Genomic DNA, 21,721 nt, shown 5'->3' with positions numbered 1-21,721 from the left:
TCCAGGAAGTCTTACGACATAGTGTCTCAGATAGCTTTTGCTGGATAGTCGCTGGTCCTTCCCATTGAACTTGCAATTTATTTGCCCTTGCAGATCGTAAGAGCAGCACTTTGTCTCCTTCCTTGTACACTCGGAGGCGACTGTTTTTGTCATAGTAAACCTTGCCCCGAGCTCGAGCCTTTTTCAAGATTTGCTTCAACCAGCTCTCGAGTTTTGTGCAGGCGGTTCAGTAGTGAGAGCACATACTCCGTTACCAAGGGGTTTTCTTCTTGGCCTTCCCAGCCCTCAAGCAGTAGTCGCAAAGGTGAACGAAGGTTTTTTTCCGTAGACCGATTCCACAGGCGTAAAACCCGTGGACTCGTGCGCGACGATCCGCAGAGCGAAAAGCATAGCTGGCAAAGCCAAGTCCCAATCTTTTTTCTTCTCGTAGCATAAGGCCCTGAGGATACGTTTCATGACTGAATGCGTTCTCTCCACGCTATTACTTTGTGGGTGGTTTACCGAACTGTGCAAAATTTTGATGCCACACCTTGGAAAAAAACTGCTTGTTAAAGCACTCGTGGAAACACTACCAAGGTCACACTGAATCTCAGCTGGGAACCCGATCCGAGAGAAAATTGATAGAAGACTGATAGAAGAAACCAGGCCAATAGTACTCCGCCAAGAGCCTGCACTTCGTTTTCGTGATTCCTAAGTGCCCCGACCATCCTTCCTTATGAGCAAGTTCTAAGAGGTCCCGTCTGTACGTGTGCAGAACTACCAGCTGATCTACTTCATTTCCGCCTTTATCCTTAAAGTGGCGATAAACGAGGCCATTCTTCACATAGAACGAGATATTTGGTGCTACATTTTTTCCCAGGCTATCTCGACATCTTGCCAGCGTTGGGTCAGAGGACTGTTCACTGATGAGCGTGGTTTTATCAAGCTTTACCAGATTACCGAAGTTCGCGCTTTCCGGCGAAACCAGTGTGGTCACGTCCGCTTCTTCGGGCACATCTTCTGCAGTTTCGCTATCAGACTTGTCAGTTTCTGGCTTTGTCGCGAGCGTTTGTGGCTCGGACCTGTTCGCTTTCGTCATGGAGCGAATGACTACGAGAACGGGATTCATATCAAGCGAGATGCCCGCGTCATTTAGCTGCCTTGCCGTTCTGTTCGAAAGAATATACGGGCAGCTGGGCAATACCCCGTTGGGCACTGCCGCCTCAGTGTCTACTGCACCAAAAGGCCCGTCTAGTTTTACTCTGGCTACTGGCAAGCTGATTGTGTGATCTTCCAGAGCCTGGCGAACCCACACGCAATCGCCTGTGAAATCGTCTTGACTCACTAGTGAGGAATGAACTAGGTCGTGCGTAGCTCCGGTGTCTCTCAGTGCTTTGCAAGACTGGCCATTTACTTCTATGTCGTACAAATATGGCTTAAGCAGGTCGTCTGCCTTATCCATGCACAAGTTGACCGGGGACACTTTAGGCACACGACAGCCTGAAGCCACATGACCTGGTTGGTGACACTTGTAGCAAACAATGGGCTTTTTTGCTTCAAACAACTTGGATTTTAGCTTTGGCTTGTCTGAATCCAACACTTCATTTGAAGGTGAAACATCTGTTGAACCCTCAACTCTTTTAGACAAAAGACGACGTTTTCCTTGCTCGTTACTTCGGACTAAGCCAGGCTTTTCGTTATCAACTTTCTTTCCGTGTCTGGAGCAATACAAGTCTGCGTAATCAGCCGCCACTTGTACAGTTTTTACATCTGGCCTGTCCTGAATCCAATCCTTCAGGGTTGAAGTAATAGAACAAAAAAAACTGCTCGAGCGCAATCTGTGCTAGCAGCTTTTCACGATCCTCATAAGAGTCTACTCCACGGAGCCAGCTCTCTAGAAAGCCTAATAACTTGTAAGCAAACTCAGCATAGCTTTCTTCTGGGTTTTTCTTTGCCTCTCGAAACTTAATTCGAAAAACCTCAGGGGACAGCCTAAACTTTTTCAGTAGGCAGGATTTTACGGACGAGTAGTCCGCCTCTTCAGGATCTAACCTTGCCAAAGCGTCGGCAACTTCGGCTGGCAGTAAGCTCAGAATCCTTTGTGGCCAGCTCGACTCCACGAAGCCCAACCTTTTGCACACCCGCTCGAAATTCACCAAGTAAAGACCTATGTCTTCCCCGGCGCGGAAGGGCTGCAAGTGGCTTCGCATGTCAACTTTCGTCGAGATATCGACCGCCGTCGCTTCATTCTCCTTCTTAACCTTTTGCTTGAGCCTCTCTAGGTCAAGTTCTTCCTTTTTCCGTCTCCTCTGCACCTCGGTCCAACATTCTAAAATTTCGTCGGCCCCCGCGCCGCACTTTTCAATGGCCGAGATGATATCAGGCTTTCTCATGGCTTTTGTCGCCCAACTTTTCTGCTAAGAGCATTAATTCGGGCTTCACAATTGCACTGAAATCCATCTTGCTACGACCGAAATTTTCCGAGGAAACAATCTGGCTGCTTTCTACCCAGTGCCCCTTCGGGGACAATTAGCCCCATTTTAACTTTTAAGCTGCTTGATGAACAAAATAGATGTTTCAGGCACTCACTGATAACCGCCGCGGAAACCAGACATCGATCCCACCGCTGCCACCAGCTGTTACGTTTCTGGGTGTTTCGACGAACGACGAGCAAGCGGCCACACTGAAGCTTGTCAGGAATACCTTTATTCCATCTCGGCAGCCGGGCAGGAAAGAGCGACGCAGCGCTCGGACGAGGCGCTTATATTGCCCCTGGAGCGACGCAGCGCTCGGACGAGGCGCTTATATTGCCCCTGATATCGGGGCTTCTCATACGCGTCGTCATGAACAAGACGGAACGATACGTTCCGCGTGAAAGAGGGCGTTATCAGCCAAAGAACGTAACAGCATGGAGAACCTTTTCACCACTGAGATCATATCCGTTCTGTCCTCTGGGGGCAGAAACCGGCTACAGCTCTGAAAGATTGAATCATCCATTGCCAGAAAAATGCCGCGCGTTTCCTGCAGGTGTGCATTCCAGCCAAGACAATGCTCTGTTCAGGGGGTGTGGATAAGTGTCTCTCTGCCAAGCTTCGTAGATGAAATCCTATAGCTACATGCTTGTAGATGACGCGAGGAGGAAGCGATGCCCATTGCACCATGCTGGCGTCGCGGTGACCGCATTGTGTTCGGTAACTCAAGACGCCCCGCGCATATGCGCCGCTCACTTTCGCAGGAGACGATTCCACCTAGCTGAGCTCTGCAGCAGCAACAAACTCCTGGCTGCTTTGCACTTTGTAATCCCCCTCTCTCTCTCTGCCTCCTCGCTCTCCTTTCGATTTTTTTTTTACAATAAATTTCAGTCGGTCGTGAATATGCACGCTGAGAGAGTCTGATTCTATCACTTTGAACATAGCCCGCACCATGGCCCGCGCTAGTCGCTCTTACAATACGAAGACAGTATATGCATGCGTTATGAGTGGATTGTGAAAATGCTGAAACATTCCCCCATACTGCATGAACTTGATATACTGCAACCACTGTCACTACTTTCGCCCCAAGGCCAAAAAGGGGGGGAGCTTTCGCTTTCTACCTGCATTGGCGTGGCCATTTCGCATGGTGCGCTTTCATGTCGTCTTCTACACTCCCGTCCAATGTGTTTCCCACCGCTTCCTGCATGATGGCTCCACATCCTCCCGCAAAAGGCGGATTTAGAAAAAAGAAAAAGGGCTAAAGTGGACTCGTGCTTCAAAGTGAACACTGCATCAGAAAAAAATAAAAACTATGCATTTACAAATATTTCAGGCCCCTCCTGAATTTATTGTCTTCGGAATATAAGAGGGACTTCGAATCAGTTAATCTGCTTTCTTTATAATTCACAATCTATATTTAATAACAATCAGTCCACATGAGATTTGGGCTATTTTTAGAAATTGATGGCCCCAAGTAGGGCTAATTCTCAGTGTAGTGCATGATGCTCAACATTATTCAGATAACTTTGAAATGATAGGTTAAGAAATTAACAAAATCCTCTCTTGGGTGCACCACCGGTAAATAGAGAACGAATCGCATCTAAAAAAAATGGATGTTGCTGTTTACTGGGATTTTGTAGTCACCATGAAGGAAGACAGAATGGAGAAAAATTTTCCACAATTTTCAGTTTTGGGAGGTCGCACGGGCGCGGATCAGTGCACGAGAGTGAGATAGTCGTGTTTTTCTCTCTCCTATATACCACTGCTCGCTCCTGAGCAAAACAGATATAAGCCGGCTGAGTCGTTCTGAGCCGCTCACTAAAGTGAGCCGCTTTGCGCACCTCTACTTCGAGGCCCCTTGGGGGAGGCAGCACACACTTTGGCCCATATTTCCCATAGACTGCATTTCTGGGCTGACCCACCTGGGGGTAGTTGTCTTTTCTTATCTTCCACTTCATCTTTCACTTTCCTATCTCCTTTCCTGCAACTCTGCTGTCCTCTTCTTGGTTTTTCCTTCTAGACTGCTGGGGTTGTGTGGTGAACCGCCCTGTTGTCTGTCATATTTGGGTATAGTCAGGGCTGGCATTGGCCTCGTCCCTTTGTTGGGTTCCGCCTTGACTGAACATAATTCTTTTATGGCGACCATTGTTAATTTAAACAGCGTGAACAGGAAGACACAGGACAATATATATACTCCGCAGGAGCACCTTGTGTAATGAGGTGTTCGTGCTTAGCGCCACCATTGACCCTGAGCCCCCTTACCGAAGCTGTAATCTGTACCATGGTGATAGGTTGAAAGGTTGAGGGAAGAAACCGTCGGTCGAGGTCGTGGTCAAGCCTCGGCCAACGGGCTTCCCACCTGTCTACCAGGTGAGGGACTCCGGGACCTTCCTCTGCATATAAGGGTGAAACAGAGGCGACAGAATATTAGGAACCCTTAGACCACCCATAATGCATGGAAAAACATTCATCAAAACAACTTGATCGACCTCCGAAAAGGAGTCGCACCAAAGTGACACAAAAAATCACGGCACCAACTGACAACTTGCCAAAGTTTCTTGTCCTGCGCTCATTATCAGAGTCTAAACCTGTAAATGAGCTATCAGTTTTTCTGATAGCCAGCTCGCTGAAGGCCATCATTGGGGCTAACTATAAAGCGAAAAAACTAGGATCTGGTGACTTGCTAATAGAGGTATCAGACAAAAGCCAGTCTGACAAACTCCTCATAACAAAGACATTTGCTCACCTTGACGTTCAGGTATCGCCCCACAGCAGTCTTAACAGCTGTCAGGGAGTGGTTTCTGAGCGAGACTTCTTAAATGAAACAGAATCAGATCTCATTGAGTGCCTACAGAACCAAGGTGTAACAGCAGTACGGAATAACAATCAGGCGAAAGAATGAAGAAATGAAAATGAAACATATTGTTCTCACTTTCAACCGGAGCACACTTCCTGAATTCATTAATGTGGGATTCATCCGATGCAAAGTTAGCCCGTACATACCAAGCCCCCACAGGTGCTTCAAGTGTCAGCAGTACGGGCATGGCAGCCAGACATGCCGAGGACGCCTGTGCAAAATGCAGCGCACATGACCATGCAACTGATAATTGCAATGCAACTGACTTCAAATGTGTGAACTGTGAGGGCACACACCCTGCATACTCACGATCCTGTGTGGCCTTTCAGGCCGAAAAGGAAGTGATCAATCTGAAAGTAACCGAGAATATATCATACGGTGAGGCGCAGAAGAAACAAAGTTCTCTCTCTGCTTCCTATGCTGACGCAGCCCGTAGAGGGGCCAGGCCTCGTCTAGTAACGGTGGGCACGCAGTGCAATACTGCTGACGTGCTCCCACCACGGCTCCTTACTAAGCAGCCACCAGCTGCCCCAATCTTTTCAATCCCGGAGGTCACTTTCTCCCGGACGTCCGGGCACCAAAGACATCTGAGAGAAACTTGGTTCCTCTGGAAAAACCTCCTGCCTTCATGCCTTCACCAGAGGCGATGGAGGTTAGCGTGGACTCCGCAGCGTCAGTGGCGCCTAGGGAGTCCGCCATTGAGAGGCGGTGCCTGCCGGACCGCTCCAAATTGAAAAAACATACGCCAGTTAAGCCACCTGATAAAGACGGCGAGTCTTAAACCCACTGTCTCATCCACATCCCGCACTTACAACAATGGCTACTGAGAGTATCGTTTATTGGAACTGTCGGGGACTACTAAATAATCTGGATGATTGCATCTGAAATCCTTGTCGAGCACCAACCAAACATATTTTGTCTGCAAGAAACCCACTTAAAACCAGCAGACACAAGTTTCCTCAAGCAGTACCTTGTATTCAGGAAGGATAGGCAAGGCAGCACTCGCCCCTCTGGCAGTGTTGCCATTGTAACTCAAGAATCAATCCCATGCCGAAGCATCTCACTTAATACAGACCTAGAGGCAGTGGCAATACGAGCCTTTATTTTTGGTAAAATAACAACAGTGTGTTCTCTGTACATTCCTCCAGATTATAGGTTATGTAGCGAAAGTTTTGAAAAGCTAATTGATCAACTTCCGGAACCATGGCTGCTGGTCGGAGACTTTAATGCACACCATCCATTATGGGGATGTACAAGAATGGACTCCCAAGGTGTGCTAATCGAAAAATTCTCATTGTCCTCTAGATCATGCCTACTTAACACAAAAGAGCCAACATACTACAGCATATTACATAACACATACACATCCATAGATTTAGCTATTGGCTCCCCAATGCTCTTAGCAGCTACAGAGTGGGTTGTAATTAACAATCTATATGGAAGTGACCATTTTCCGATCTCTGTAAAGTATGCAGGTAATAAAAATGAAAATGCGTCTAATCCTAGAAAGTTTATAGAATATGCAGCCAACTGGGAGATGTTCAGGGAACACTCATCATTGGCTTGTTCATCAGTTACTGACTTAGGCGTTGATGAAACTCAACGCTTGATCACGCTGCACATTATAGAGGCAGCAGAAAGATACATTCCACAGACGTCAAGTAAGCCACAAAATAAACGAAGATCCTGATGGAATGCAGAATGTAAGACTGCTCGTGAAGCTCAAAACAGGGCATGGTCGAAACTACACCTATACCCCACAGCCGAAAACCTAATAGCCTTTAAGCGTGCAAAGGCAAATGGCAGGCGTGTTCGACGCATCTCCAAGCGAGAAAGCTGGTCATCATTTCTTTCTTCTGTGAACTCTTATCCTGATGCACACAAAGTTCACAACAGGATAAGAGCACTCAAAGGATATAGCACAATCCCAACGCCCCTTGTCAGCACCAGTGGTGACTCTCTTGAACATCAAGCAGACACACTAGGGCAAAACTTTGAATACATATTCAGCTCAGCACACTATACAAATTCCTTTTTGCGGCACAAGGCAAGAGAGGAGAGGAAGCACATACGTGATAAAAGACCATCCTCAGGAGGATACAATAGCCCATTCACCATGCGGGAGCTGAAGATTGCACTAGACGCATGTGGTAATACAGCACCAGGTCCTGACAGGATCACATACGGAATGCTCAGGCATCTGCATGTGAACACTCTTGAAACCCTACTCTGCCTGTATAATAAAGTATGGGCCACAGGACGCTTTCCTAAAGCATAGAAGGAAGCGATCATCATCCCAATATTAAAACCCGGAAAAGAACCCACACTTGCTGCTAGTTATCAGCCTATCACACTAACCAACTGTCTATGCAAGGTTTTTGAGAAAATGGTAAATCGTCGCCTTCTCTATTTCCTTGAATACAATGGTCTTCTTCATCGAAACCAAGCTGGTTTTAGAGCTTTGCGGTCAACAGCTGATCAGCTCATTGCCTTTGCGTCTTGTGCAAGGGATGCTTTTGTACATAAACAACATTGTTTATCTATCTTTTTCGATCTGGAAAAAGCATATGATACCACTTGGCGCTATGGTATCATCCGCGACCTCTTTTCTCTCTTGGCATCACAGGGAACATGTTGAATACAATACGAACTTACTTGTCTGAACTTGTTTGAACGAAAATTCAAAGTTCGTGTTGGCAATGCATATTCAAAGCAGTACATTCAGGAAAATGGTGTCCCTCAAGGTGGTGTTCTCAGTTGCACACTTTTCGTAGTCAAAATGAACTCTTTAAAAAGCGTGCTGCCAAAAACTATTTCTTGTTCTGTATACAGTAGACTCCCTTTAAGACGAACTCCAAGGGACCATGAAAATTGTTCGTCTTATCAGAAGTTCGTCTAATCAGGAGTGCTTCCAAAAATGATGTTTGAGCATGCAGAGTGTGTCCAAATACCTCGTATATGAGAACAAATGAATAAAAGGGCCTTTCAGGCAAATAAACTGCGATACAAGCATTTATTGGACTAATGATTGTCTACTACACTTTGCAGTAGTAAGGCATCAGGCATTGTTGACTGTTACCCAGTCTGTTATTTTTTTTTTTGTGTCTGTCGTGAAAATCGACGACCTGCTACAAAAGCAGACATCTCGCTTAACTTTTGAAGATACCCTTCAGTGCCCTCACACTGTTAAAAAAACTGCACTAAAGTGTCTAGGCAGGCATAGCTGCATCACAGGTAACTAGTGCAGATTCAGGCATAACATTCAAGCACTTCTTCAATCAGAGCGTCCAGTGTGTCAGCCCTACACGTTTCCACACTTTCGTCAATGCTGACATACGCACTGATGTCAATGAACACACCCTTACTGCTCAGCGCAGAAACAATGCTTCTATCCTCCAAGTTTGCAGTGTGGTCCTCATTCGTAGTATCGCACTCATTCTGCACTGAGCAATTGCTAAGCGCCACAAATCCTGCATGGCGGAAGGTGTTGGCAATAGTGGCTTGAGTAACCTGCTCCCAGGCGCTCGTCAGTAAGTGGACAGCACGTAACAGGTTAACTGTGTACTCCTTATTGCTCTCCATGCAAATCAGCATCCTTTGCAGCAGAGAGCGACGATAGTGCCTCTTCAAACTACTTATTACTTCCTGGTCCTTAGGCTGCAGCTTCGCCATTGTATTCGCTGATAGAAACTCCAGTCGGATGGCATGAAGTCCGGCGACGTGGCTGTGTCCGGGACAGTTTTCAACAACAATGAGAACTTTTCTCTTCTGTCTCTGGAAGTGGCGATCCATCTCTTGAAGCCACTGCTCGAAAAGTGCCTGCGTCATCCACGCTTTTGAATTAGCCATGTACGTGACCGGCAGCGTTTTTATGTTTTTAAAGCAGCGTGGTGCTTTAGATTTGCCAATCACCAGCAACTTTAGTTTGTCAGTCCCAGTCATATTTGCGCCCGCGAGGACCGTTACTCGAAGCTTTCTCCGTTTGCCCGCCACGCAGTCATCACCAGCAAATGCAAGCGTTTTATTTGGGAGTAGCTGGTAGAAAAGCTCAGTTTCGTCCATGTTGTATATGTCTTGAGGGTCATATTCGTTCATGAGTTCATTCATCTTGTTCTGCCTCCAATCGCTGCAGACCGCTTCATCCACTGCAGCGGCCTCGCCGACAACGCAACGAAAGGCCAGTCCATGCCTTTTCCGAAAACGGTCGAGCCACCCATCGCTGCACGCAAACTCGACATTCAGTCGCAGGACAATTTCTTCCGCCTTAGCTTTCAGTAGCACTCCATTCACTGGCAAATTCGCACTGCGCGCTCTCTTCACCCAGGCAAGCAGAACGTCTTCAAGGTCTTTGTGCATAGCTGTGCGCATCCTCTTCCGCTTCGGTGCAAACTCACCATCTTCCAAAGCACTGGTAATCCGCACTTCGTCCTTCACGATACCGCTCACGGTACTTTTCGCGATGCCGAACTTGCGCGCTATTTCAGTCTTTGAAAGCCGGCCGGCGCAAACTTCGGTCAAACCTTCGGCCTTCTCACGAAGCTCAAGCGGCTTTTTTCGAGTTGTTGGCCGACTAGCCATAATAGCAACACGGCGAACATGGCGCGCACGAAAACAAACAGCGCACACCACGAGGTGACAGCGTACAGCCTGGTAGAAAATTGCGGGACACGACGCGCACACCCGCCACGAACAATGGATCTGTGCACTGCGTAGTAGGCGTCGTTGGCGGTCAGCAAAGGCGCGGAGCTCGGTAGCACTGGCATGACGACACTATCACGTGATCACCATTGGGAAACGTCATTGGCTGCTTTTTCTTCTCACGATATTTTTCCCGCGTTTCGCTAGTTTTGCTGGCCGGGCCGCGCATGCTCTTTTCTTTTCTCTCTCTCTCTCTCTCCTTCTCTGCGCTCTGTTTTGTCCTTGCCCGAGGCCGTACCAAGACAGTCGGCGCGACGCGAAACGCGAACCTACTCCTACTGCGGGGACAAAAGGAGTGAGCGGGGTGGGAGAGGACGAGCAGCGGCACTCTTCCGCCTTCGTAGAATCGCATTTCCGACGCCGACGTGCTTGGGTCTGCGTGCGTCGGCGGCACGGATGGTCATGGCACTGAAAAGCTTTTTTTTTTCTTTCTGCTGAAGCGCTGCTCGGACGGTCGAGTAAGCTGCGCGAGTGGGGTGCGGCCGGCTGTGAAAATTCATCTTAACCGATTAGCGATTGCAAAGTGTTCATCTTAAGCGGATTTTTTTTGCATTGACTCTATGGGGAACCAAACAAACGACCTCCACTGTTCATCTTAACCGAGGGTTCATTTTAAGCGAGTTCGTCTTAACGGGAGTCTACTGTATGTTGATGACGTCCAGATAAGCTTCAAGTCTTGCAACTTGACCATCTGTGAACGACAGATTCAGCTAGGTGTAAACAAGTTGTCCAGGTGGGCTGATGACAATGGGTTTAAATTTAACTCTGAAAAGAGTGTTTGTGTACTTTTCTCTGAGCAGCGTGGCATCAGGCCTGACCCCAACATTACACTGAATGGTCAGAGCCTTGCCTTTAAAAAGGAACATAATTTTTCTTGGCGTAGTTGTTGACGAAAAACTTTCCTTCATTGCCCACATAAAACAGTTGTGACTGAAGTGTCTCAAAGCAATGAATTTGCTAAAAATTCTCTCTCACCGGTCATGGGGCCTTCTGAACCTTCTGGATAGTGTAGTTCTATCACGCATTAACTATTGCTCGATGGTCTATGGGTCTGCATCATCCTCTGCGCTAAAATTGCTCGATCCCGTGCACCACCTCTGCCTTCGCCTCGCTACGGGCGCTTTTCGAACTAGCCCAATTGCTAGCCTCTATGTCGAGGCCAACCGATGGTCACTGCAACGAAGGAGACAATTTACTTCTCTAACTTATGCTATGAAGGTACTATGCCAACTGGACCATCCATGTCGCCGGCTCCTGCTTGACAAAACTGGCACAGCACTTTTCTAAAAAAAACCATCTCTAGCACCACCATATCCAATCAGAGTTGCCACGCATATTGAATATTTGGATGTTCTGGTTACCAGTCTTCATACAACTTCTATAAAAGACCTAATTGCTCCTTGGGAAATGCACGGTGTTAATTGTGACCTCTCATTTCTTGAAGTGGGGAAGCACGCATCCCCTATTGCCATACAGCAGCACTTCATGTCACTTCAGGTGAAGTACACTTATGATGAATATTACAGCGATGCTTCAAAGTCTGCTCAAGTGTCCTGTGCAGCACATGGACCGCAATTTTCACTTTCTAAAACACTGAACAGACACACAAGTATATTTACAGCTGATTGCCATGGAATCCTTCTAGCTGTGAGACATATTATATAAAATAAAATGCAGACATCGATCGTCTATACAGACTCCCTCAGTGTTTTAACGTCCCTATCCTTTTGGAAGTGGCATAATAAGAACCCAGTCCTGAATTCTCTCTATACCACCCTTATGTCTGCCCATAAACTAGAACTTAAAGTTACACTGTGTTGGGTGCCAGGCCACCGCTGTATATCAGGTAACGAGGCAGCTGGTAGTCTTGCTGCATCAGCTGCCCTTCGATACACTACAGACATTGACAACATATCATATCAGGACCTCAAGCCACACATCAAAAACATGATTCGACAACAATGGCAAGAGGAATGGGACGCAGCAACAGAAAATAAACTACACACAATAAAGCCAAGGATAGGCAGGTACCACAGAAAAACAACACAGATTTAAAGAAGTAGCTCTGTGCAGGCTGAGAATTGGTCACACATACACAACACATACATATTTAACTAGTTCTCCTGCACCACACTGCTCTAGATGTGGTGATCGGCTTACTGTCACTCATGTTTTAATTATATGTGCACAACTGGAACAAGAAAGGAGACGCCATTTTCCCTCCTTGTACACTCAGCAAATATCTGCACACCCATCCATTTTTATTGGCGACAACCCAATGGTTCCTTTTAAACAGGTGCTTAAATTTTTATCACAAGTAGGCTTTTTACATGGAATTTCTTATCGACGTGGCTCTCAGCCCGCTCCTCCTTGAGAGGACGGATGAGATCTTCTAAAGCATCTACATATACATCGCAAATGAATTTTAGGCCCTATACACCATTGTTTTTAGCGATATTACAGAGCGAATACATCTTTAGGCCCTATACACCACTGTTTTTTATCCCTTCATGAAACATCACAACTATCCCATTACATAAACTTGATTACAGTCGATGCCATGCTTGTGTAGAGCAATCGGGCTGTGCTCATTTCGTAATAAAAACTGGAATTAAAAATCAGCCCACGATTTGCGGACGAAGTGCTCATGCTCATCTTCTTCACAGGTCTGTGTGGGTCTACTTCCGCACAAGTATTGCCTGTAAAAAGTAAAAACTGCGACGAGGTATCGATTTTATGCAGGGAAGTGTACCGATCGAGTGCTCTACACAAGGGTGACGTAGACTGTACACCGTTAACCTTGAGTTTGGCGCTCTTTGGCCTGAGTCGCCCTTGCGCCATTAAAATCCATCATCATCATCATCACAGGACATTATACAAGGAAGCCACAGAACAAGCGCTGACTCGCAACTCAGCCTGTGCCTTTACTCCAAGGTCCAGATAAAAACAAACATGAAGAAAACGAAGCAATCACGTGAAACAACCCCTGGGTTCACCTGCTACACAAAAAGTCACTCAAAAAAGAATTCTCTTTGCTTGAAAGAGCAAGAGAAGTCTTGCCTACACAGTTATTGTCCCTTGAAATAAAATATGCTTCAACTATTTCTCTCGTCAACTTTTCTTTGTGGCGATACAAAATCCCAACCTGGTTAAACATGGGAGTACACTTCTCCTTTGAATGCTTTTTGAATGCTTTTAAAGTTTTTAGATACGTTGTGGATCCTTATTTCAAAAACATGGTAATGGTTTACAGTTTACAAAACAGAAAACTGCACAACCAAAGACACCGCCATACTTTTAGCAGTGCTGCTATAAGCAAAAGTGGTTGTTGGTATCTGCAGTAGGTCCGACCAGGTTTATTTAGTTAATTTATTCATATCATTTTATTTCAAGCTTTTTTGGTATTCGGTTATAACAAAATCTGTGCATGTGTTCATAGAGCTGCATAGAGTTACAATACTAACTGTTCGTTGTATCCACGACATCGGTGTATGCAGATGCAGACTACTACTGAGAAAAACGAGACTGCCATATGAAAAAATTAGGTTTTAAATTGTTCTCGCTTGTTGCTCAGCTCCACAGCCGGGTATTATTCCTTAATTTGGGGATGGAGGTTTTCAATAAAGCAAGAAAAAAGAAATTGTTGAAAAAGTCAGCAGACTGTCCTTTTAAAAGTGTTGTGTTATAATTCTGTAATTACACCTGGCCATGCCACGCTGTGTATATTAGTCCTTTGCATGTAATAGCACGGCCCAAGCAGAGATCTCCTCCAATAAGGGAATTTCCAGTCAAGATATCTCTACCTTCATGTCTGGTTCAACAAAGCTGAATACTTGAGTCTCTCGGCGGACACTTGAGGGATGCTCATACAGACTAATTGGGAAATGGAGTAAGGAACTCTCTGTGCGCTACCCATAGACAACAACAGGCCTGCATTGTGCAGGTATTCGGCCACCAAGGCAACCCTGGTGGCCATCGGGTGCACATTCTTCGATGCGTTCAACGTGCCTGTCTTCTGGCCCATCCTGCTGCTCTACTTCATCACCCTCTTCTGCCTCACCATGAAGCGACAGATCAAGGTATGGGTTGGGCCCTGATCAAGTCCTTTTCTGCAGTTGAAACAGCTGCTCTCCCCATGACCCCAGTTATTAGTTTATTTACCAAGTGGCTTGACAAACTGGTCAATCTGTTTCTGCGGGAAAACTGCGTCATGGTTGGAGCGGTGCAATGTTCAGACAAAGAGCGTGGAGACTTGCCGTTCCCACAGGACTCTACATCAGTGCCTTTATTATTTTTTTTTTTCCTAATGAAAAACAAAAGATGGCTGTTGTGGCAATGCGGCTGTCACTGCAAAAGAAATAGGAATCGTCTGCTACATCCATTGGTTTAAAAAAAAAAGGCGATGCTGTCTCATGAGCTCCAGCAAGTGTGGAGTTGGAACATGAATTTGAGCGCAAAGCTCTCTCTGAGGTCGTGTTTAGTTGAGACGCCCTCAAAATAAAGCAAAGCCAGCGTCTGTTGCCAGTTGGGAGCGGGCACTTGTTGAGGCAATAAGCAGCCGTGAATTTTTTTTTTTTTCATGCTCTCACTTTGCCGTCTGCAAGTGGGCTCGTGCCGCCGCTGGCTCTCTCGCTATAATAGAAACAAGCTTTCTGGCCTGTCCTCCATGGTACGAAGCTCCTTTGAGGAACCATGGAGTCCTAATTAACCCCGCACAGCAGGTATGTGGGATGCAAAAGGGCAGGGATGTGGCAATTTTTCATAGCTGTGATTGAGAGAAAAAGTCAGGAAAATCAACCAAGTTTCAAACGTCCAAAATTTTGGTCAGTGTTATACATTGATGCTATAGAGTATGTGACGGTGCCATGGCAGAGTCCGAATAACCAGGAATGTCCGGAAAATTGGACGTCCAAAAAATAAGACTGCAGCTCTATGCTGGGTGATCATTTTATTTTAAAGCCTGTGATAGCTGTGTTCATGTGGTCTGTGCCGATGTATTTTACAACATTGTGTCTAATGGAATATGGTGATTGTGATATCAACTAAAATTAACTAATCATTTTTTTTATCTTAAGGCAGAATATTCACTGAGAAGTTGAAGGCCATTGACAATGAAGGTGAACCCAGGTTTTGAATTTTCTTAATTGCAACATAGTTTGAAAAATTCAAGCCTAATAATTGTGGGCGATTCCTCTGCCCGAGGGATGCGCAAGACAAATACACAGCGGGCCGTGTAATAAACATCTTTAATCTCACATCCAGAAGTCTATGGTGGAAAGGGATGTGCAAGACAAATACACAGCGGGCCGTGTAATAAACATCTTTAATCTCACATCCAGAAGTCTATGGTGGAGCGGGAGGTCATCGGGGTCGTCGTCTGGATGGGCAGGCAGCGATCCGCGGGTTGTCTCGGCAGTGAAGAGAGCGAGCAGCCAGCGGCTCGACCAGGAGCGAAGAAGGCGAGGCGACAGCGTGCGCCTTCCTTTATACCCTCGCGCGGGGCTGGTTATCCTGGGAACGAGCGGGGAGAGGGAACTGTTAAGCGACGGCGCATCGGTAGCCGCGGGAACTTTGAATGTGGCTGGCGCGGTCCCCACATAATGCACATTTGAAAGTGGCTTTTTTTCAGTGCGTGTTTGTAGAATGGCGTTGCTGCACATCACTTTGTTGTCATCTTTTACAGCACCTTAATTTGATGCATTGCAAGGAGCCAACAACCTTTCAGATGTGCTTCTTTGATGCTGAGTTTTTCAAACCATATTGCCGATGAAGAAAATTGGTCGCTTTCAGTTTCTGGCTATGATATTGCCTTGTGAAGTAAAGTCTGTTGATCCTGTTGCACAAATGATGTCCACCTTGCTGTACAACACAGACTGCAACAAGGTGTACGGTTAAAAAATACACCCGGTTGCAGCATTGCTAATCGTCGGGCAATTGATGGCATCCGGGCAGTTTGATTGTGGCGTGCTTGAGTACTGAAGGCATAAAGTCAAACCTCGATATAATGAATACGCATATAGCAAATTATTGAATATATCGAACTCTTCCGAAATATTTTTGTCAAAAACATGTATATTTAACTTCCATTGCGAATGCGGTTCAGCATAAAACTGATAAAACGAGCTTTGCGACGCCAAGCACTACCTCACTTAATAGCAGGAGGCAGGCTTCGTTGCACTACAAGTGTGTCGTGCGGCGCAGCAAGCGTTCAGGACTACCTCGCAGGCGCTGACACAGATGCCACGTCGGCATTGAGAGTTGACAGCCAAAGGAATCGTCGCTGACAGCGGAGCAATCGAAATGTTGCTTTTGACCTTTTATGTCTTTTGCGTTTTAGTGTTAGTAGTGGCGTCTGGCGTATAGAGTTGCCATTAATGGCCACTTTTCGCCAAATTGGCGAATTTCAGGACCCGTGACGACCGAATTTTTGGCGATTTTCAAATAAAGTCTTGCGATGTGGGTTCTAAGCTTAATATCTTCCCAACTTACGAGCAACAAGGACAGTAGAATGCGATTGTGGGGTATACCATGAATGCTCCATGCATTTAATCGCAGCGGTACTTGTGCAGTTTCTGCCTACTCATGCGCTGCCACTGGGACGACACGAGTGGCTGCCTCGCAGTGGAGCATTCCTTTGTGCAGCGAATGCTGACAAATGCATTTCTGCACCTCTAGGTTCTTTGCACCGTGCAGACATCAGATGTGCTCTTTTTTTTTTTTCTTGCATTTAGAATTTTATAAACCTGATAACTCTTGTTTCTGCGTGCCGATTTTTGTAATTCTTTTTGAACTTATGTCGGCACGGTGCAAAGAACCTAGAGGCTGGCATGAAATGCATGGTCTGGCAAACGTCACAGTGCCCCTTTAATGACTAAAAGCAAGCTTCGATGAAGATCGAGAAAAAAAAGAGAGAGACGAAGCATGTCAATTGGCCCATCTGAAATAAATGTTGAATGAGTGATCGCAGCACAAACTTATTTGTGCTGGTGTGGTGCCCTACAAAGCTGAACCGCCACAATCATAGCATTTCGCAAGCATGCGCTGTCAGCCTTCATTACATTTGTATACGAAGGTACAAATGGTGGGTAACGAGACCTGCCAATATTCCAAGGCCCCGGAGAAAGAAAGCAGAAAGATTAACGACACATTCATCTTACTCACATAATGATGTTCTACAAATACCTTGTTTGAATTATGCTACATCCTGATCACCGACGTGGGCCTTAGGAGCCTCAGCTACGGTGTACAATTCAGCCGAAGAAACGTAACATAAACACTCTCTCTGTATTATATTTCACCTGTTGCTGTCATAAGACTGCATGCTTGCACGTTATCTGCAACAAAAACATTAAATAATATTGCCTTCTATGAAAAGAATAAGGGTGCAGAGGGAAACAAATTCAGGACGTGACATTCACAAGAAACCAATTGGCAAAAACGCTCTCGGTGGCAGCGTTAAACTGGTGCCACCATCGCAGGTGCAGTTCTTTTGATGAATGGCCTTAATTCGGGTTTACGGTTCTTACTATAGTCGGGTACAACTTAAGAAGAGGCCCCACCCAGATGACCGAAGCACAGCCTTTGCAACTAAAGAAATAGTCCTGCTCAAAAAATTTTGACTGCTTCTAAAACACGTATTTCTTGGTATAAATAAGATTTGTATATCTTGAGGAGTGTTTGGTAGAACTATCATGATGGAAATTCTACAGCACGTGCCAGATCGCGAGAGAAAAATAACTCCGTGCCGTCCATAATGCTGTGCACGGAGCAAGATTGACGTTACCGGAAGTGTAAAGCAGTCTGGCTCAATAAGATTCATATGTGTGTTTTCACAAGGCTATTTTTTTATGTGTTAGGCTGATTTTTTATTTGGTACTTTTTTTTTCGGTTGTGAACCTGCAATGTCATGAGTTCGCGCATGTTCACGCACACCAATCTTTTCTGCTGTGGATCCCAGCGAGGTGACATCGTAACGCGATCCTTGTGTCGCATCGATGACCACACTACCAAGGAGCCTCGGCAAGAACAAGAGCGGCCACATCCTGAACAGCGATTCATGCAACATGATCTTCAACTGCTACACGTTTGAATGTAACTGGGAGCCTGAATGCAGCGTAGAGGACACGAGCAAGTTTGTCGCCAACTTGCTCGGTGTCAGCGAAAGGACTGTGTTCGGGGTGAGGGAGGAAGTTAAAGCTTTGCATTTTTCAGGTGACAAACTGACGACACCGTCGCGCCCACGCAATGCGGAGAAGAGAAGAAGCAGCACGAAGTTTGACAGCTTCACGTTGTGTGCGCTGAGGTCACGTATGGAACTCTCATCACTAAGCCAGTGCACTGCGCGTCGCCTGCTTATCGACCGGGATGACATCGCCGCTTGGCCGAATGGCTACCTCCGTGACGTGGAGCCAGGCGGAAGGCCGAAAGATCTTCTACCTGGACGAGACATGGGCGGGACACACTCGGTCGATCGTGTGGACAGACACCGTGGTGCAGAAGCATGGACGCCTGTTCACTCAAGCAAATGGCCAGGGTCTAAAACAACCTTCTGGGAAAGGTCGGCGCCTGATCGTCACGCACATTGGCAGCGAGGATGGTTTCGTCGACGGCTGCTTGGATGTATTCCGAGGCCAAAAGACCACAAGGAAATGGACGGCAATCACTTTGAGGGCTGGAATGACGTTCTGCAGAAGTTGCCAGCTGGTAGCATCATTGTTTTTGACCATAGCTAGCGAACAATTTCCTGGAAGAAGGATACGATACAGGAGCAAGAACATCACACAGGATGAAGCAGCTGATCTATAAAGTGACGCTTTCTGAGCTACATCGTAGACAACGCCATTGTACTCCCTGCGATTTAGCCAAGGTCAAAAATGGCAGAGGACGCCATCTTGACGGAGAAAATAACTGGAGGAAGCACGTGATGGACTTACTTGACACGTCTGGGAGTGAGCACGTTCAACTCATCATCATCCAGTTGGGTGAAGATGACACTGAAGAAAGCGACTCCGACTGAGAGTTCTCTGGCACCGAGCCACTCGACAAGCATAATGGCTTCTCGTTAGGGCTACCAAATTTTCGCTGGTGGGAACAGCCAACCATTTATTTCGTGACCTCTCAGTTTCATTTTTGGCGTGTTCCTTAATATAGAAGCTCAATTCTTATAAGCACACATTGTGCTCGATTTAAGAAGTGGCACAGAAAAACATTTAAATGCTAGTATATCTGAATCGAAACACTAGCTTTGATTATTGTTGGCAGGCTCAAAATGCTCATCCAGGGAGCCACAATCGTGTTTGACGGGCTCCATGGTGAAATAACAGTAGTCAAGACAGCTCTGTTGGTAGTTTGCACTGGAAACCACAGTCATGTCATAGCCAGTGCAATAGCAGCAGTCAACAGTTCGCACGCCAAAGCACATTCATGTGGTTGCATTGTTTGTTGTGCTTATCTGACTCGGACAAGTAATGAGAATAAGAGAACAAATATAAAACGTCATAGGTACTGGGAAAATGCTCTGTAATGTGTTTTAGTGAGTCACTTTGTTCATTACAAGCCGTAGGCAAACAGACTGCCAGATTGAGACGGTGATATTGGCGAAATAATAAATGGTGTGCACTGCTTTGCTGGTTTCAATTGACTGGAAAACTGCCTTTGTAATGATGAAAGACAGAAAATGATACCCCACTGCACAGTGTTGTGTACCACCACATGGGAAACCATCTGTTTACTAAGACTGAATGCAACAACATAGCAAGGTGCTGTTTCACAATATGGCACCCTTTCATTTGCACTTCTGGCCCTATGCACTGATGCATAAACACATTAAGAGACGTAGTTACTGGGCGAGCCATGACATTTTGTATATGTTCTGTTGTCACAGTTGATAGAACTTTCTTTAGTGCACACAACAGCACAAGAAGCAAGGCCAGTAGAAGGAAAGACAGCGCGATGGCAGGCAAGGTAGACGAGAGAGAAAGGATTTAATGAAGAGGCCAGCCCTGCTATTCACAGGATTTGAATGAGACGAGTTAATGAAATTTTAAAGGAAGACGCAGCATGCTTACAAGAACAAGCGTCAAAATAAAAGGACAGGAATAAACACATGCACGCACGGAAGCACTCGCATAATCACACACATGTGCAAAAATGCAAAAACTAAGATCTAAAATGCAAAAAAAAAAGAGGAAATAACGAATATATACAAAAAAGCGCACACATTTCACGCAGACGCGATTAGAGGTATTAGGAGTCAGTTCACAAGCAACTGGGCCTACTTTGTCGTACTTTTTTTTTAATGTACACATTAGCTCTATTGCCTTCCCTGTCATAGAAATATTTGGTAGCAACATATCATGACAATCGAAAGCAGCGCAAAGCTGTGTTGTGGGAAAGCAAGTCGAGCACTGGCAGCACAACTTATGCACGATTGTGTCACAGCAGGCATTCTACTGCTGGCACGTGCAATGAGCGAATAATTCTAAGGCAAACAGCAATGTGAATTCATGCCAAGCTCCCTTGTAAGGGCACCAGTGTATGAGCCAATTTTATATTAGTACTGTGGCTGACATTAAGGAAACAAACACTGCTCCCACACGCCTGACCATTAATCCAATGACATTCGCTCAAGCAGCGCATGTTAGTCACTGATTGTTAGCATTGGTGGAAAGCAATCAATCGACGGTGCTAGACACTCGGCTATCTTATCCTACTGCTGCCAACGATCGATCGTTTGCGCGCTGAGCTGGCAGCAAGGAATCTTTGCGTTGGAGGTTGCTTTCGCAAATCTTTTCGGTTGAGGAACTCATAGGTTGGTTTCATCCGTGCACGCTTTTCTTATGTATCCTGATAGTGGTATTGCTCCGTCACTTGGCCACATTCGACGAGAAACGCAGGGGCACAGTACACACCCGCCGCTCACAGTAGGTACCAGACTTTGGCAAACTCTCCTGGTCGTAACTTCACTTAGGAGCAAAGCATAGAACAAACACACACAATGTTTGTTTGCAGCGGTGTGTCACCGCGGGATCCTGTTTCTAGACGAAGCGCAGCATCACCGATGTTCGCTGTGATCTTTTTTCGTCAGCTCACGGCTCAAAACAAACGTACGTGGCACAAATTGTGCATTGTAAGCTCACAATGATATTTCGCGCATCACAGACACCCACAAACAATTCGAATTCACTCTGACGAAGGGAGACTCTCACAGCTGACACGACTGGGCCCAGTTCGAAGTGAGGGCGGTCATGTTAGGCATGTTCTCCGTCGGCGGGGTCACCGGCCATCCGGCCCATAGCATCACCTAAGTGCGCGCCTATTGGCGGAGGCTTGTGTGCATCCGCCTTTGAGGGGCAAATGCCTTCTAAAGTTATACCCGAATATAGAGTGATACAAATCAAGTCTGCAGCAAACACCACACAAAATTCTCCCGTGGCAAAAAAAAAAAAATAGTTCACTGTTTAACCTTTTCTGGCTACCTAAATACAAAGCTAATCATCAGACCAAATCATAAGCTCATTGAGATACATCTGGCTTGTGTAGTCAAATATCAAAAACTGGTGTTGTTTACTGTACAGCGGAGTATTAACCACGCCGCATACAATTGACCATAGTTAGCAGCTGCTCTAACCTTGCATTTATAGTGCGGCGACATTTTGGGCAAAATTTCAGTCAAAAATGGCCACTTTTTTATTTATTTATTTATTTATTTCAAATG

At 46.0% G+C, this 21,721-nt stretch overlaps 1 protein-coding gene and 1 pseudogene across 1 annotated transcript in view; both read left to right on the top strand.

The window, feature by feature from the left end:
• The window catches only part of LOC146194122 (protein RER1-like), an 80,219-nt gene that overhangs the window by 26,245 nt on the left and 32,253 nt on the right, over positions 1 to 21,721 (top strand). The window contains exon 4 of the mRNA XM_084596006.1: positions 13,949 to 14,084. Within this exon, the coding sequence (XP_084452132.1) occupies positions 13,949 to 14,084 (136 nt within the window). The remainder of the gene's footprint in view (positions 1 to 13,948; positions 14,085 to 21,721) is intronic.
• LOC146194124 (uncharacterized) lies at positions 17,988 to 21,680 on the top strand (annotated as a pseudogene).

Source organism: Amblyomma maculatum, chromosome 3, assembly GCF_055883805.1.
Source record: "Amblyomma maculatum isolate TAMU_Amacu chromosome 3, ASM5588380v1, whole genome shotgun sequence".
Taxonomy (NCBI): Eukaryota; Metazoa; Arthropoda; class Arachnida; order Ixodida; family Ixodidae; genus Amblyomma; species Amblyomma maculatum.
The sequence above is the reverse complement of the archived record's forward strand: the minus strand, read 5'-3'. Positions and strand labels throughout refer to the sequence as shown.